The 18,996-nt window shown below is 38.4% G+C and overlaps 1 protein-coding gene across 12 annotated transcripts in view; it reads right to left on the reverse strand.

Annotated features, from left to right (window-relative positions):
* Prp39 (pre-mRNA processing factor 39) overlaps positions 1-18,996 on the reverse strand; it is a 126,081-nt gene that overhangs the window by 44,305 nt on the left and 62,780 nt on the right. For 10 of the 12 annotated variants that reach the window (XM_071663172.1, XM_071663175.1, XM_071663167.1 and 7 more), the window contains 5 exons: positions 11,964-12,124; positions 8,585-8,797; positions 8,006-8,131; positions 6,749-6,897; positions 2,092-2,217 (listed from right to left, as the gene is read on the reverse strand). In XM_071663172.1, the coding sequence (XP_071519273.1) occupies positions 2,092-2,217; positions 6,749-6,897; positions 8,006-8,131; positions 8,585-8,797; positions 11,964-12,124 (775 nt within the window). The remainder of the gene's footprint in view (positions 1-2,091; positions 2,218-6,748; positions 6,898-8,005; positions 8,132-8,584; positions 8,798-11,963; positions 12,125-18,996) is intronic. The other 2 variants (XM_071663173.1, XM_071663180.1) reach the window with 1 other exon arrangement.

An 18,996-nucleotide genomic window follows, 5' to 3' on the forward strand; every position in this document is an offset into this window, starting at 1 on the left:
GAGAGAGAGAGAGAGAGAGAGAGAGAGAGAGAGAGAGAGAGAGAGAGAGAGAGAGAGAGAGGGAGAGAGAGAGAGAGAGAGGAGAGAGAGAGAGAGGAGAGAGAGAGAGAGGAGAGAGAGAGGAGAGAGAGAGGAGAGAGAGGAGAGAGAGAGAGAGAGAGAGAGAGAGAGAGAGAGAGAGAGAGAGAGAGAGAGAGAGAGAGAGAGAGAGAGAGAGATGCACTCTGCAAGGGGAAGCAGCCTGGAAAGTGAATCAGATGGGGTTTGATGATGACAGATTTGAGTGAGAAACTGCAAATCTGGTGTCTGAGTCTGGATGAGTGTGAAAGAAGGAATCTGAGAGTTAATGTGAATAAACGGAAGGTTATTATGTTTAGCATTTGAGAGAATGAGGTTAGATGGTGTGTGTTTGAATCAAGAAAAACTAGAGAAAGTTCTGTGTTTTTGATACCAAGGGGTGGACATGGCAGTGAATGGAATAATGGAAGCAGAGGTGCATCACAGGGTGGGTGGTTGGTTAAAGGTTCTAGGAGCATTAGGAATGTAAAAAGAGGTCACTATCTTAGAGGGTGAAAATGGGCATGCATACAGGTATAGTTGTCCCACCCATGTTGTATGGATGCCAAGCATGGGATATATTTGAGAATGCACAGGGAGGGTGGATGCACTGGAAATTAAATGTATGAAGACACTATGTGGTGCGAGGAGGGTTAATTGAGTAAGTAATGACAGAGTAAGTAATAATATAGAAAAAGAGTACGGCTGAGAGAACTGTATTTCATGTGTTGACATGCTTTGGACATACAGAGAGCATGAGAGGGGAGTTTAACAATGAGGATATAATTATCAGAAGTATAGGGGAAAAGGAGAAAGGAAGACAAAACTGGAGATGAAAGGATGGAGTGAAAAAGATTTTGGTTGCTCAGAACATGAACTTGCAGGAAGGTGTAAGCAAATTAAACAACCATGGTAACATCAAACACCCATGCTGCAGACAAAATAAACAACCATGGTAACATCGAACACCCCTGCTGTAGAACAACTTTCACTTGGAACCATTCACTCTCCTCTCTTCCTACTTATACACATGCCTTACACCCTTGATAAAATCTTCTCATTGTTTCTAACAGCTTTCCTCATACACCATATATTCTTAAGACCTTTCACAAGGCAATCTATAAACACTAACATGTGCTTTATCCAGATCCATATGTACCACATACAAATCCATCCACCTCTCTAAGTATTTTTGAAAAACATTCTTTAAAGTAAACACCTGATCCACACATCCTCTACCACTCCTGAAACCACAATGCTCCTCCCTAATCCAATTACTGTACATGCCTTCACCCTCTCAGTCACTACCCTCCCATACAACTTACCAGGTACGCTTAAAAAACTTGTACCTCTACGTTTTGAACACACCTTTATCCCCCCTTTATACAACTATCTACCTATATCCCTTATACCCATCCCCTTCTGGAACTCCCTCATGGGGGTGCCTGTGGCAAAAGTCTTGATAACTGGTGAACTCAAATACCACTTCTTAGGCTTCAGTGCCTCACCCTTAACAGCCTACTGGCATGGGGCAACTCTGGTGCAGTGTTTTCACAAACTCCTACCGAATATTCCTATTACTACTTCTATTTAATGTTCCAACCTTCTACTTCAACCTAATGTTCCTACCAAATGCTTCCATCAACTAATGCTATCTATTGCTCCTACCATTTTGTCAAAAGGCAAGGCTAGTGAATAGTGCTCACTGCAAGAAAATCTAGTTATAAAAAATGAGTTGTGTGAATTAAGTAGTCAAGTGTTATGTGACGAGACTGCATGTTTGTGAACAGAATGCTGGCAATCCATGCTAGGGCAAGGCCGAAAGAAAAGATAGCCACCTGGGTTAGAGGAGTGCAACATAACAATCGCTCAAGTGCTGGCTCACTCCAGAGCCGTAATGAATTCTTGTTACTGAAAAGGGTAGTGCTGGTAATATACCTCCCTGATCAGTAGCTGTCTAACTACTACCTAGTAACTATTCAAGAAATAAAATACTGAAGCAGTTCTTCCATGGAAAATAACAAAATTACTTACTTTTGCCAGTGCTGCATGTATTTGCTTGTAGGAGTTGCCAGTAGTCTTTCATATAGAAGTGTTACATTTTTCCACCTCTTCCCAGCACTTTCCCATGCAATGTATGCTTCCCACAATTTGTCTGACCTGATAAAGATACAAAAAATAGGAAAAGGTATTTCTAAATGTAATAAATGTCTGTATTTAAACCATACCCATTAGCTACTAAACATTAAAAGAAAATCAATATTCCTGCAATGTACTTCCCAAATCAATATATGGGTCATGCACTAAAACACAACATAGAGAAAACATTATGCATACAATGGTACATAACTCTATAGTCTTGTACTTACTAGGGTATATCCCTAGGGTAAGAGAGACAAAATTTTACAAAAAATATTCCGTCTTATAGAAAGCAACTAACGGGGGATAGAGTAGGGGACTGAAAGTCTCCCTTTCTTGTATTTCAATTTCTGTAAGATGGAACAGTAAGAGCCAAACAATGAGTGCACATCTTCCAAGGCTCAGTCTGGGGTGTCTGAATGTCTGTAGATGCAACAAAGATGAGAAGAAAGGAGATACAACTAATTAATTTAAGGAAAGAAACCTGTATGTTATAGCTCTGTGTGAAGCAAAGCTCAAGGGTAAGGGACAAGAATGGTCTGGAAATATCTTACAAGTAAAGTCACGGGTTAGCATGATGGGCAACAGCCAAGGAATGGATAGCACTTCTGTTATATGTGAAAAGTGTATGGGAGTGAATGTGGGTAAGAACGAAAGTGGATTGCCAGAGATGGGTGATTATTAGTGCTTATGCCCTAGGTCATGAGAAAGACAATGATGAGTGGCAAGTGATTTGGAAGCTAATAAGTGTGCCAATAATTCTGATGCAAGAGACCAGGTATTAGTGACAGGTGCTTTTAAATATGAAAGGTGTTAATACAGCAGTTGAAGGTATAATATAGAGGTATGGAGGTACTCAGTACAGTGAATGGAAATGGATAACAGCTTGTGGAGTTCTGTGTTAAAAACAGACAAGTGATTGTGAATACCTGGTTTAAGGAGTTCTGTACTGAAAACGGACAATTGATTAGGAATACCTGGTTTAAATGGACATACATAAATACAGGTAGTGCTGCTGGACTCCATCTACTGGAGGTTACAACATAAGTTAAAAGTCACTCCAAATAAGGCTGTATCATGGGAGTACAGTCTTCTCAAAGAACTTCCAACTCCAAATGAGTTTACACTACCCTGGTGAAAGTATACAACCTTGGGCAGGAAGAGCCTTTAAAAAGGTTCTAGATAACATCAGGACTTTTGAAGAAATTGGTCCTGGATCACATATCATACATATAGTAAAAATACATAAGTAAGTAAGAAAGATGGTATGTGGGCATTACTGAATTACATACTCATAAACATGCAAAAGAGAGACTTGAATGAGAGAGAGGCAGCTGGTGAGATATCCAATCGTTACCAGGTAAAGGTAAAGAATTGTAAAGGTTTTTGGAAATGAGGAAATAATATAGGTGAAAAGGGGGGTGGTGAGAGTAAGAGACCTTGGAAAAGAGAACTGCACAAGGTAATAGAAGAAGATATGAGTGTAGAACAGAAAAAAGTGACATTAAACAAAGCCAAGGGAGTAAGAGAGGAATGAGAAGTGTTTGGTATGTGAGAAAGAAGAAAGTAGCATGCTGAAGGTGGGCAGTGGAGGGTATGTGGATCAGGTGTTTGCTTTGAAGAATGTGTGTAAAATACTGAAGAGAAACAGAAGAATTTGTATGTGGCATTTATGGATCAAGAGAAAGCATATGATAGGGATGACAGAGATGCCTTATGGAAAGTCTTATGAATATTGGTATGAGATGAAAGTTACAGTGAGAAGCAGTAAGACGTGTTTTCTAGAGTGTATGGCATGAGAAACAGGTGGGTCAGTAGGTAGGTAGATAGATACACAGACATATAGATAGATAGATAAATGTAGATAATTAGGCCTGGAAAGTGAGTAATTTGTTAGCTGATGGCAGATCTGAGTGAGTAACTGCAGAAGTTTGGTTAAGTAAGTGAAGGGGGTATGATGATAAATGTAAATAAAATCACAGTCATCAGGCTTAGGTGGGCAGAGACATGTTTGTTGAGGTCAGTTTAAGAGGAGAAAATGAAGTGTTTAAGATACCCGGGAGTGGGCAATGCAGCATATGAATCTTCATGGTAAAGGGATTAGCTTTCCTGACCATGACACATTCACAAGCTGCCCAGGGTTGAGTGCATAGGTTCAAATCCTGGTTGCGGAAGTTGGTCCACAGTCAGCCCAGCTTTTCATCAACCCCTAGGGGTTAGTTGACAAACTGGGCTCTAAGCTCAGGCTAGGGAATATTTCCACCTTCATATTCCTTACATGTTGCAGGGGGTGACTAAATGGGGTGAGAGTAGGGGGTTGGAAACACTCCCTTCTTGTATTTTGATTTCTAATAGATAAAACAGAATCAGCCAAGATAGGAGAGTTCATCCTCTTTGAAAGCTCTGGTTGGTTGTGAGTGGATGTAACCAAGATGAGAAGAGAAAAGTTTTACGTTTCAGGAAAGAAACCTTGATGTTCTGGTTCCAAGTGAAAAAAAAGCTCAAGGAGTGAGGAAGAATCTATCAATCCATCTATATCTCTGATGCTTGTTCCAACTGGAACTCCCTCAAAGGGGTGGCCATGACAACAGAGTCTCCATAACTAAAGAACGCCAGAGCCACTTCTTAACTTTTAATGCCTCACCCTCAAAAGCAGGCCACTGGCAGAGGGCAACTCTTGCGCAGTGTTTGGAGAGACTCCTACCTAATGCTCCCGATGACTAATTCGATCTCATGCTCTTACCTACCACTACTACTACTCCTACCAAATGCTCCTGTGTACATGTCCCTGCCTACTACTTCTATCTAATGCTCCTACCATTTTACCAAAAGATAGGGCTAGCACATAGTGCTCACCACAGGAAAATCTAGAGTTACAAAGAATAAGCTGTGTGAGTTAAGTGTTGTAAAGTGCTAAAAATGACAAGGAGAGATTATGTTTTTGAAGACAGATTACCAGTGAGGCAGAGGTTAGTGAGAGGACAAGAGCTAAAGGAGTAGCACTACTGAAGCATAAGCTGTGGGAGTTGTGACAGGATGTAAGTAAATTCTAGACTGATGTGGGTAAAACTGAAAGTGGATGGTGAGAGAGTGGTGTGTAGTGTAAGGTGGTTTGACTGGAAATGAAAATTTTGAGAACATGTGGTGTGAGGTGGTTTGAATAAGTAATGAAAGGGTAGTAAGACAAGCATAACTGAGAGAACTGAAGGAGGTGTGCTAATACAGTTTGGGCATTCAGAGAGAATGAGAAGGGAGATGTTGACAAAGAGGATATATGTGTCAGAAGTAGAAAGGCCAGGTAGGGAGAAAACACACTGAAGGCCCAAGAATGAAGCAAAAAAGATTTTAATAGCTCAGGAGCTGAACATGCAGGAGGTTGATGGGAGTGCATGGGACAGAGTGAACTGGAGCAATAAGGTGCATATACAGGGGAAAGCATGCTATCAATGGACTGAACCAGGTAACATTAACCAGCCTGGGGAAACCAGAGAGAGGTCTGTGGGGCCTGGTTGTAGGGAGAAGGCTGTGATTTCAATGCCTTACACATGAAAGCTACAGAAGAGAAGTGAGGGAATGAGGCCTTTCTTTTTTGTCTCTTCCTGACTGCCTCACTAGCATGGGAAATAATGAGCAAGAAGGAAAAGATTTTTTCCATAATGTTTACTGATTTTTTTTAACTATTTTGTGTCTGTATAAAGTATTCATATCTTTTTCTTTGGTAAGAATTATAAAATAGGGAAAAATAGGGAAATGGAAGGATGAAGTAAAAAGATTTTAAAGACTGACGGCCTGAACATACAGGAGGTTGAAAAGAGTGCATGGGATAGAGTGAACTGGAGCAATGTGGTGCATACATAGGTAGCAGCATGCTAATGGACTGAACCAAGATACATGAAGCGGCCCGGGGAAACCACAGAGAGGTCTGTGGGGCCTGGCTGTGAATAAAAGTAAGTAGTTTCACTGCATTACACATTACAACTAGAGTAAGAATGTGAGCAAATGAGGCCTTTGCTTTGTCTCTTCCTGATGCTATCTCACTAACATGGGATATAGTGAACAAGTATGAAAGAAAAGATTTTGTTTTTCATCATTTATTGATCTTTTTTGACCATTTGATGTCTGTGTAAAGTGATTATATTTCCTTCTTTACTCAAAAGGACATGAGGAGTGTATATTTTTCTTACTGGTACTGGTGGAAGCTGATTCTAAACAATTTTCCCAGTGATTGCAGGGTAAAAATTTCTGACACTTTGGGCATCATTATAAGACATTATGACTGAAAAACCTTACGTATCAAATTATCAACAATGTATCAGCATGTTTTACTGAAAATTTTTTTTCTTTTCAAATATATCACCTGTGCATAGCACCAGTGTTGTTTGAAGAATCTGTACCCTAATTCTCGAAAATCAAACAATGTCACCATCAGATATCACTCCATGAGGGCCTCCCTTTTCTTTCATACTTGTTTCCAAGGAGAAAATTCTTCTTTTGTTCTACAACAATTAACCAACTGTTGGAAAACTTTCCTTAATTCCTAAAATGTACTCACTTGAACTCCAGCCCACAAGTTTCAATTGCTCGTTCAAACTCTTGACGTACAAAGGCTTCATTGTCAGGAAACTGTGTGGTGATGTACTCCATGTAATGGAGCCACAAGTCAACACTCAATCGGATAGCCTCCAACCCTCGGTTAAATACCTGTTGCCATTAAAGAGACCACTTTAGTATAAATGTGCAGCTAAAGAACTGATGCCTGACTCTCTGGCCTACTCTGCTTACACCAAAAAGAGGATCCTGTATATCCACAAACCAAAACATAACCTTACACATTAATAAACTTACAAAATCTATGGCAAATTCTGCTATGGCTGAAAGGTTACAAGATCCCCAACCAGAGCTTATAGACACCAGGTAGTCATGCCTTCTAAATGTATCATCAAATCAACAGACTGTTGGCATATAGTTCATCATCTGACCCACGTCCCACACGAATAGGCATGAAGCACTCAACAGGGTTCCACTAGGCATACCAGAATTTCATTTTTGTGCCATCTCTCAAAGGTAATCCAAAGGTAAGTACTTATTTTGGTTGTAAATACATGACAGTAGGGGGTATCTAATACAATGCTAGGACTTGCCCTACATAGAGTAAGCACATTCTGCTGATGCACCTTGAGGAACCCTGGTAGTGGTGCCCGTGGGTAGTGAGGGCCGGTATATTGAGGGAGTACCTACTGTTGTTACCCTGGGGCGCTGCACTGCTACTCTGCGTGAAGACACCAAGATGACTGAGTGAGAGAGGGACGCGACACCCCTGCCGCTTCGTCAGATAACGCCAAGAGTAAATTAAGTGCACTCAAACCTCACACAGACTGTGCAACAATCCTCAACACAATGTTTGCAGCTGTGTTTTATTCCATTTTACACATGTCTTAAAAGCAGTCAGAAATATACCCAATACATATATCAATTTTTGACAAACCAAAACAGTTTATGTGCAGAAAATTATAAAACTAACAATATTTGTATTCCATACACATCAAGACAAACCCTTGCTCTGTATTTTTCTCTGAAAGAGAATATGCATTTGGTTAATAAGTTTGTAGGTAAATATCACATATCCCAATGAACCCAAGCATGCAAACATTTTCCTCCATTATTGTTGATTTCCATCATTTAGTTTGGATTCAAAGGCTAAAGCAATACCTACCATTAAGATCACTGTAAGAGAAACAGGTTATAATTGTGTTCAGTTTTAACATCACATGATCATCATTATGCTTCAGCTGATAGAAGATGGACTCACCTTACAAGTTGTTTCCTTAGTACCCTTGCGTCTCTCTAAATCAGCAAATTTCTTCCAGTAACCATAACAGTAAGGGTATCGCTCAAAGAACCCATCATAGGCCTCTCTGCCAGATTCCAAGTCACTCTGAAAACAAAAGAAAAATGTTCATACTGAAAAGGTTAAAAGAATGCATATCTTTAAATATTTTTCCAGTGACTATCAAATCAATTATCCTATGTTTACAATAAATTCAAAACAAAATGCTGAAGCAATAAAAGAATTTACATTTATCACCATATTTGGCAGGTAAATATCTGGACAAATGAGGCCTGTGCACGGTTTTTCAAAGAATGGGCTATTATCAAAAAAATATTTCCAATCATGTTTTGTGTGTCAATCACTATTTTGTTTCAACAACAAATGTTATTCATAATGCAACACAATTCACTATTTCAAAAGTAAACCAAAAAGTTATCTTTAATATATCATGCCCTAAACATTCAAACCAGGGCACAGTCCAGGTACAGTTAATTTCAAAAAAACTCCATTAAGATCTCATGAAAAACTCTAACCATGGCCAACAGAAAAAAATATTACCTTCAATTCAAAGCCTTCTGCTGCACTCACCACTTGGTCAATATGCTGCAGTAATAATGTCCAAGCTTGAAAGTCATTTGGATTATCATGAACATTTTTCCACAGCTTGTCTACCTCATTAGAACGTTTTTTTGATGCTGGCTCATCCTCTGATGGGCTTGCACTTGATGGGCGCTTCAAAACATTTCCCTCTCCTATATCCTCCTCCTTTACCTGAAAATTACATTGGTAACATCTATTTAACAAACTTTTATTCTCTTCAGCATTCAAGAAATGGAAACATGTTTCAACAGTATGAATGCACACAAAACTTGCTTTATTATTGGAAAAATATCAACATTTTTGTGCAATTGAGGCCCTCATGTTCTCCATTTTCAATTATCAAGAATTAATTCTCGCCCACCCCATCCATATTCCTGACTTCTGTGACCATTCTCCAAATACTCTGGATCTGTTTTTCACATCTAACCTCTTATGATGTAGCTACATAATCTCGCCCCCAATTGGTTCATCTGATCACACTCTCATAAGTGTATCTCTTTTAGAGCCATCTCCACCTCTAGCAGCCCTTTCCGAATGTAAATAATGGCACCTCAACAAAACTGACTGGAATAATTTATGGAAAATTTTTTCCGACTTTCCATGAGCAAATTAATATCTCGTATTGTGATGCTTCCGTCTCCACTAAACACACAGCAGAGGTTAATGTTGCAGAAATGGAAACATCTATCTCTTCTGCCTCCAATTCATAGGCTACCCTTTCCTGACCTGAGGCCAATCAGGCATATCAAAATTGGAAAAACTTTCCTGCCTCAGACTCCCATTCAGCATTTATCATTACTTGTAATTATCACTAGTACGTTAGCCATGAGGCAAAGCTTTCCTTTATTCAAAGAAAGCTCATTAACCTCTCCTTTTCATCAACTAATAGGTCTATCTGGTTTTCAGCTACAGGCATTGCTAACAACATCTGTCACTCTCCCTTACTTTTCCGTTCTCACAGTACTATAGCAGTCTCTCCCAAAGACTAAGAAACACTCTCTAGTTCTTGTTTCTCCACTAACTTTACAGTGGATGACCTTCTCATTCCTTCACCCCCTGATGCTCCACTTACTAATCCTATGTCCCTCACCATGATCTCTCTTCAAAATTCCCGAAAAGCACTTCTCTCTCTGGACACAAGCAAAACCTACGGACTTCATGGCATCCATTCCCATGTACTGAAAAAGCGTGACTCTGAACATGCAACTGTGCTTGCCTATCTGTTCTGTTTGTTTAAATAAACAAACTCTTTCTTCTTGGAAACGTGTTGGTACATCTCATCCATATGAAGAGTGACTGTTCTAACTCCAACTATCATGATGTTGCTTTGACATGTACCATTTCCAGTCTTTGAATATCTCCTCAACTCGCATAACCTCAGACATCTTGAATCTCATAGTCTTCTCACTGATCCCAGTGTGACTCACGTAAGGCGAGATCCACTAGTGATATTCTTTCCTATCTTACTACTGTCTGGTCATCATCTCTGAAAGATTTTGGGGAATCTTATGTGGTTGCCCTTGACATATCCAGACATCTGACAAGATTTGGCATTAGGGTACAATCTCTAAGGTTCCCTCCCTCACTTTGCTTTCTTGTGTCTAGTTTCTTCTGCAGCTGACCCATCTCTGTAGTTATTGTTGGTTCAGCTTCTTACCCCTTTCTCCACTGTCCCTCATGGTTCTGTCCTGTCTCCTAAACTTTTTCTCCTTTCTATCAACAATTTTCTTTCTTCTAAAAACAACCAAATGCACTCATACAGTGACGAATCAACTGCATTCCTCTACATCCTTTGATTCTGCTCCTTCCTCTCTAATTAATTCTGCATCTTGTTTCAACACAACTTCCTCCATAAACTCAGATGAACAAGATTTTTCAGAGGGGCAGAAAAAATCTGGTTAACTTTAATTCCTCCAACATCCTGTTTATGCCCATCTCTCTATGGGAAATTCTTCACAACTTTCCTCTCTCCTTCAACAGGTCTGTAATTCCATCTCTTGACTCAATGAGCATACCTGGTATTACCTTAACATGCACACAATTTTGGAAACCCTACATTGCGGAAAAAGCTAAGTCTGCCTCTAAGAAACTGGGAGTCCTGTTCAACTGTCGATATTTCTATTCTTCCGAAAAGTTGCTCCATTCATAAAAATGATTGATCTGCCATGCAATGAGTACTGCTCTCACATCTGGGGTGGTTCTACTATAGCATCCTTACTTGACAGAGTGGAGTCTAAAGCGGTCCACCTTATCAACTCTCCCTAGCTAAATCCAAAACTTGACCCACTTACCCTATGCCAAAATGTTGCTTCACTTTCCCTCTTCTGTAGGCTTTTGCTCCCAAGAGCTGGCTGCTTGTGTGCTCCCACCAACAGAAAGACCTAGCAATATCAATCAAGCCGCTGCATCGCATGGTAACTGCCTGGCAGTTGGCAATTCAAAGGTGGGCTGTTATGGTAACTGTTTCTTTTCTGACACCTCAAAGCTTTGGAAGTCTCTTCTGTTACATGTCTTTCCCAATAACTATGACCTAGCACTTTTTAAAAGATTTTTTTCACTTCCTCCAAAAATCATAAATACTTATCCTTGTCTCTTCTTGTGTTTCCTTTTATTAACCTCTTTATACTTCAGTTAACACCCAGCCTTGAAGTAAACTTTTGCCCATGACTGGAACCTTCAACATGTTGGGGGGAGGTGAATCAATGGGTCTTTCTGGGTGGTAGCAACAGTGTCATTATGTTGATGTACGGGGATTTTTAAGTCCCATGGTGTTAAATGCTTCAACTTTCCAATACTAGTACAAATCTAAATAGTTTTTTTCTACAACTAACAAATCCTCTATCCCCAACTGACCAGAGAATGGTAAGAACAGTACACATATGTAATCTCCCTTGGCTGGTGATGTAAAACATAAAGGAAACTTTGACAATAAAATTAAGGCCTTTTATATCTCAAAACCATACATTTTCAAGGCTTTAAATCTACATAAAACATTTAAAGATTTTTCAAGGATATGTGGAAACCCTATAATAAAAAAGATAATAATAATTTTATCTTTTCATGGTCATATGACATTTTTCAGGACTGACTCTAAAAACAAAATAGTTAAAGATAGTTAAAAAGTTAGGATTAAGAATAAGCCTTTCCACCTGCAAACTACTTGCACACACACGAAAAACATTTACTCTCATCTGAGCTTTCACTGACTTCTTAAATTCTACTCCTGTATCAGTATAACTTCACCTTTCTTATTGATATTATTACTGAATATCTATATCAAATACCTTTAGCAAATTACTTATTGAAATAAAGAAAACAAAAAACAATGGGTGTGTACCATAGAGGTCTTGTCACTATTCAAACTTAATTCAGGGCATTCTACTGATGGCTCTGTTGGTATCTCTCCATCCAGGATTTCCTCCCTGATCATCTCACTCAAAAGTGGAGACCCTGGCATTTGTACACCAGTCTGTGACTCCATTTTCTTAATGTGATATTCTGTTGGAGAAAAAATAAAAGTATATTAAACATGTTATTGCTACTAACATACGTAAGTTTCCAAAACAATGGAATTAATACTACCACTATTAAGTGCAACCCCTTAAAAAGAGTTATCTTCATTCAAATTACCAAGAAGTAGTATAATACGTTTACATAGGGTTACTTATCAACTGATAGGAAACAGACATCGATGATGATATACCTATTCATTATAGAGAAATGTGACCAATACAGGATCCATCTTATAGCCAAAGCTATGTCCAACAGATAAAGCCATCTGGGTGTACAAGGCTAAATGGGAAAGGTAAACAATTCACTACTGAATTGCATTTGTCAAAGGAAAGAAAAAGTGGTACTACTCTAATGAGACAGACATAACAGTCATTTCGATCAAACTTTGTACTGGGTAAATGCACTTCCTTTTAATCTTCATTAAAAAACATACTAAGTTAATAAGAGAAGGGTATCAGTAAATTTTTTCCTTATTGGAAATACCTAAAACAGCTATCTACCAAAACTCAACTTAATACAAACTACAAATAAATTAAGACATAGAGACTATTGTAATACTTGTGAGATTATCTAATTATGAGATATTTCAAAAAGACAAGCAGCTTATACTAAATGCACTAATTGTGAGTTAATCAAATAAAGACACCTTACAAAAGGAGAAGCATAGTGATGAAATCTATCAAATGGACAAGCAGATTTTCTGGCACAAAAATATTACACATCAGTTACAAAAGAAGTCAAAATGACCATGACACTCATCTTGTTTAAGGAATCATAGTATGCTGCATGTTAAAAACTACTAAGTACATCTATCTCTTTTACTATGTATGTCTTTTTTCTTTCATTCTATTCGCCATTTCCCGCATTAGCAAGGTAGCATTAAGAACAGAGGACTGGGCGTTTGAGGGAATATCCTCACCTGGCCCCCTTCTCTGTTCCTTCTTTTGGGGAAAAAAAAAAAAAAAAGCATAAAATGGATTGACTAAAATGATAATTAATCTAACAACACAGTGTTTCCATTCATATAAATGCCATGTTTACACAGTATGGTAAGACCAGTGCCTATATTCTCTAAGCTCTTCAGCATGTGAAACATCAACCAAACACATCAAACTGATTTCACATAAACTTTGGCACAAATTTTCTACTCTCCTGGCATGGTACAGAAATGAAATTTCAAGACAATCAATAGGACATATGAACAAATTAAAGACAAATCTTCTTTTTTTCTTTCGTACTATTCGCCATTTCCCACGTCAGCGAGGTAGCGTTAAGAACAGAGGAATGGGCCTTTGAGGGAACATCCTCACCTGGCCCCCTTCTCTGTTCCTTCTTTTGGAAAATTGAAAAAAACGAGAGGGGAGGATTTCCAGCCACCCGCTCCCTCCCCTTTTAGTCGCCTTCTACGACACGCAGGGAATACTTGGGAAGTATTCTTTCTCCCCTATCCCCAGGGATGCCTAAGAATACATATTATACAAGCAAGTGGTAAGGTACGGAGAGAGACGCACGAAACAGTGACTCAACACAACGGTGAATGGTAGGCGTTAACCCTGCCATCGCGGTAAAATGTCGTAATTATGTACTACTTTCTCTCTGGTCCTTTCTTCCTGGAGGCAATAAATAGGCAGCCGCCGACCAGGGAGGTATATTACCGGCGATACCGGGCCGCCTGGGGTCTCGGGAAGGATAGTGACGGCAACTTCACAGCCAGAAACATCGTTTATCATCCACAAAACATAATGGCGTGAAACCTTTGCATAAAGGATGAATGGAAAATACATCCACGATTCAGTTACGTAAAAGCTGCCAAATTATCACTTACTCTAAACTCAGTAAACGTTATCTTTTGTTAAAGATGTCCTCGATTTTTATTTTACAGGTTACATAACAGTTTTCAGTTGTATTTCCATCTAAAGCGTGATCCGGTTTACATAAGCAATGTGTTGACTACGTTTTCATCATACTTTGTTGATCTAAACTCACGTACAATTATGACTACAGTAATCTTATTTACGAAGTAAGGTGCGAATCTCATGATTATTTTGGTCACCAATTTCCAAATTTTCTTCGAGTAAAATATTAAATATTAAATATTAAAGAAGGGGGAATACAGCTTCCAAACCATTTTTACAACCTTTCAATTTTACAAAAAAATTACCATTTTTTAAACCATCTTTGCCACTTTTACAGAAACACCCCCATTTCTCATGCCATAGCATTTCCTTGGATTTTATTTTAACAAATTGCAATGGCATGGTCCTCCTGAGCTCTCTTCACTCTTCCAGTGTTCACTTGAAACTGGACATGTTTATATGATATTAAAGTAATAATGTCCTATCGATAAATGTGATGTGATATATTTCTTAAGACAATCTTAAATGTATTCAAGCAATGCATGGAACATACATGAAAAAAAATGGACCTGAAATATCCTTCGGGAAAGTCTGAATAAGTCTTTATTTTAGTGCACTTTTTAGAAATGCATGTAATACATTAATCAAGGAGCTCCCATACATTTTCAATTAAGGCAATACACAATTCTCTTACTCTGTTTTACATACAGCATCTCGCATCATTTTTCAGTATTTCCCTACTGTAAGTTCCAATCCTCTCTCATATTTGGAAAACTTGTTTAATTGACATTATCAGGTCGATGAGGGTGCCATTTTATTGGGAGTCTACTGTAACAGAGTAAATATGTATTATCTTGAAAATACTCCTCATATGTTCCATTATATAACTGTAAATGTCACATTTTGGCCTTAATTTCCAAAGGGCCCAGGTAAGTGGTCACAAAAGTAATGGTGAACTGCCTGTGAAACAGCAGTTTTAGTCCCACTTAAAATAGCTACAAAAGTCATAAGGCACCCAAATCCATGAAACTCCTGAAGTACATAGTTTCTGTAGCCTTTCTTAAAATACATATGAGGCTTCATTAACTATAGGGCACGGATTCCAAACTACAACTTATACCAGAGCACGGATCTCCCATGGAATTTTTCCCATGGTGGAGTGGGTTACCTCCTTGAAGCAGTAGCATTTTACATTTTTCAGACCAGTTCCTGTAATCTAGCACTATACATAACATCTATTAATATAAATAAAACTACTCATTCACAAGCCAGCAAAATTTCAAAGGGAAACCCTGCATTGAAATTTAAGAATGGGGTTACAAATTACAGGAAATGGCAAGTTATAAGAGTGACCCTTGAGATGCATACCTTAAATCCAAAATGCACACTTTTGTGATAGAGATAAACATGTTTTACTTCTAACAGAACATGTATGTATATACACGTGTATGCGGGTCGGTTGGGCCATTCTTTTGTCTGTATCCTTGCGATACCTCGTAGACGCGGGAGACAGCGACAAAGTATAATAAATATAAATAGAGCATGACAATACTACAAAAGTACAAGAAAATGATGTGCAAAACTACAACAATAGTATGATCACTATATTACCAATGATGCTGGGTCTTAAAATTCCCAGTCAGGCAGTTATGCCACACAAAAGGCTACTTCAATACCTTCCCTAGCAACATCACCTGGTTATGAGACACCCCTTGCCTAAACCTAGATGTGATTTATTTCTTAAGACAAACTTAAATGTATTCAAGCAATGAAAGTAAATGAAAGAAATGAAGCCTGAAAAATACCCAAGAAATAATGCAGTCTACCCAGCCATTCTCATGAGACTGTGAGGAACAGTACTACTGAATGATATTTTCAGGAAAAACATTTGTACTAGAGATTCTTCGCAAGACTGGCGTGCGGAAAACATTTCACCATGATGAGAATGAGTGAGATGTTAAAAGAGTTTATCATGCATCAGAAGTATAGGGGTCAAGGAGAAAGGGGGAAAACCATATTGGAAATGGAAGAATGGAGTGGAAGGATTTTGAGTTACTGAGGCCTTGAACATACAGAACGGTGGAAGAAAAGCATGAGATAGAGTGAACTGGAGTGATGTGATGTACAGGGAGCCTATGTGCAGTCAACTGACTTAACATGGCATGTGAAGCAGCTTGGGGAATACATGGAAAAGTTTGTGGGTTGTGGATAGGGGGCTGTGGTTTCAGTGCATTACACAAGAAAACTAGAGAATGGAGGTGAGCGAATGAAGCTCTTCTTTGTTCCTGGTGCTACCTTGCTAATGTGGTAAACAGCAAACAAATATGAAAGAAAAGAAGATTTAAGAAAGGTTATACAAGTCTGGTTCATAATTATTCACCAAATAGTTTATTTTCATGAATTTTGAAATTATGCAACTATTGATTAAGGATTCCAGAATGAGGAATCTTCAGATATCAGGCTAATTATGGAATACCAACATGGGTTCTCAAATGGGGATCATGCCTCATAAATCTCTTGAGTTTTGGCAAAGGATGACAAACTATGCTGATGAATGCTACCCTGTACGTGTAATACATCTGGACTCTTACAAGATCTTCAGAACAGTCCATGTATGCCTGATCAAGAGAGTCTATGGGCTCGTGATACAAGTCAGTATCACAGGTTGATACAACTGTGGGTGAAAAATGGGAAGCAGAATAGTAATAAGGGGGAGAAGCCATACTGACTGAAGGTAAAAAAGTGGTATGCTTCAAGGTTTGGTCTCAGGACCACTATATTTGTGCTACATACAAATATACAAATACCAATAATGGTACTGTGGTACAAATATCTAAATTTGGAGACACCATAAATTTTGGAAAGGTAGCTACACAACAACATAAATATCTTGCAACAAGACTTACAGCAAGCCGTACCCATGGTGTAAAGACGATGATACTCTTCAGTGTGCATACAGGCAAATGTTCACATAAGGCAAGGGAATAACAGAAATACATATGTACTAGGCAAAGTGGAATTTTCAAGAGCTGACAGACAAAAGTACCTTGGTGTTAAAATACATACTGTCAGTACTGTAAGGGAAAAAAAAGTGTTGGACAGTATGAGAAAATTTGAGGACAGGTAGATATAAGTTAATAAAGTCCCTAAGTCTCTTGTTCATCAACATTCAGAATACTGTGGAAAGGAATGGCATCCACTCAATTTGGGAGACATGAATAATAAAGAAAATGCCTAAAGGAGGCTTATAAAAATGACAAGGTGACTTACAGAAAAAAAGTTTCAAGGAAAAGCTGACAAAGACCAATCTTGTGACATCAGAGATGAGACATCTAGGATGTGACCTGAATGAAGCATTCAAGATTGTACATAAATGGGACATGACCCGAGTTACTTTTCAAGTTCCACTCTACGACAAAAACATGGCATAGATAAAAGATCCACAGAGATCATATGTGAAAGTCAGGAAATCTCCCCATGAAGGGATACCAAAAGCGGCATTGCAAGTTTAATGCCCCCAGCTATCTTACACCAACTTCACCACTAACTAGAACAAAGATGGTAAGCAAACAAGTAGGCAAAAAACAAAGTATAATACACCCTAAATATAAATGGGAAAATTCAAGAATACAAACAAAATTTATAAACACATGATTTGTGTTCTACCCTCACAGATTCATTTCTGCCCGTGAGTGTGATTTAAGATTGTAGAATTCTCCTTTTTCACTCTTAAAACCAATCTCAATATCAAAACTGTTACTAACTGGGTCAAAAAGGAAAATGAGGAATTAGAAATAAATAAAATACCTATAGAGTTAAAAACACAGATAGGCTGCCTATCTGAACACTTCAAATGTCTTGTGTTATATCATTTGTGAAATAATTTTATCAAAACATGTACTTCACTAATCTGATCTTCGTTTGGAAGATCGCCACAGAGTTCAGATGTCTTCAGAAATATGGGAATCACCCCCACCCAAGCAAGATCTCACAAGCATAAAGTTAATCCCTGAATCTACCAACGTCTGAACCCACTCAGCACCTATGCAATACTTGGATTCACTTGGACTGACAAATTACTAAACATGGCAGAATTCTGCCAAATGTAAAGATAATAAAGGAAAATAGCATTTCTACTCTCTACAGGCAAATTTCTTATTGTATTACCCCTTCGATCAATTTATATCAATATACGAAAGGAATAAAGCTTTATAGACACCAAACGTCAGGTGAATGTTCTTTATCAATCATCTGCAGGATGCCATAAGTGTCTTTACTTTTCATTTACTATTTGCTAGAATGAAGAAAGTTTTGACTGCTTTATCTAAAATTCTCAACTGTTTATTTTGAATATCTTTACCCCATAATTTCCCTATACTTCACAGCCCTGCCCACTTTTAGAAAACTGAAAACTGATGGAAGTGCTACACCTAAAATTCCACTCTATATCAACTCCACACAGTCAAAAAATTGGATTGGTAATAATTTCATTAAATTCAATCAAACAGACAATGCACATCTGTATTCTTGAAATCTACCAACAACAGTCACTTCCCGAAGCTAATAACAATGCGTAGCTAAACTGACACAATACTAACTCGTTACATCCATAATCTAATCCCACATTTTCCCTGATCTTCAAGGCCCTCCCTACTTTGTGGTGTTCGCATACATCAGAATTGGGGTAGAGGTTATGCACCCGTAAAATATGTAAGTTTTTCCCCCAGAGACAATTTTCTTACTTCTAGCATCACAAAATTGGGCATCATTACCGGTTCGGCCATCCAACAATTTTTAGATTGGGTTAGGTTAGGGTTGGTGTAGATGACACTGTTTTTGACGCCTTCTGAATGCTTCTCACCTTCATTTCAATCGCAAATTATTACTCTTTCTCATTAACCCCACCCAATACCCCGGTTCCTAAGTAGACATCCAAAATGATCCATTTACCCAGAACTGATTAATAAACTAACACGAGGAGAGGGTAAATATTTCTGAAAG

The sequence above is a fragment of the Panulirus ornatus genome, chromosome 7 (assembly GCF_036320965.1).
Source record: "Panulirus ornatus isolate Po-2019 chromosome 7, ASM3632096v1, whole genome shotgun sequence".
Taxonomy (NCBI): domain Eukaryota; kingdom Metazoa; phylum Arthropoda; class Malacostraca; order Decapoda; family Palinuridae; genus Panulirus; species Panulirus ornatus.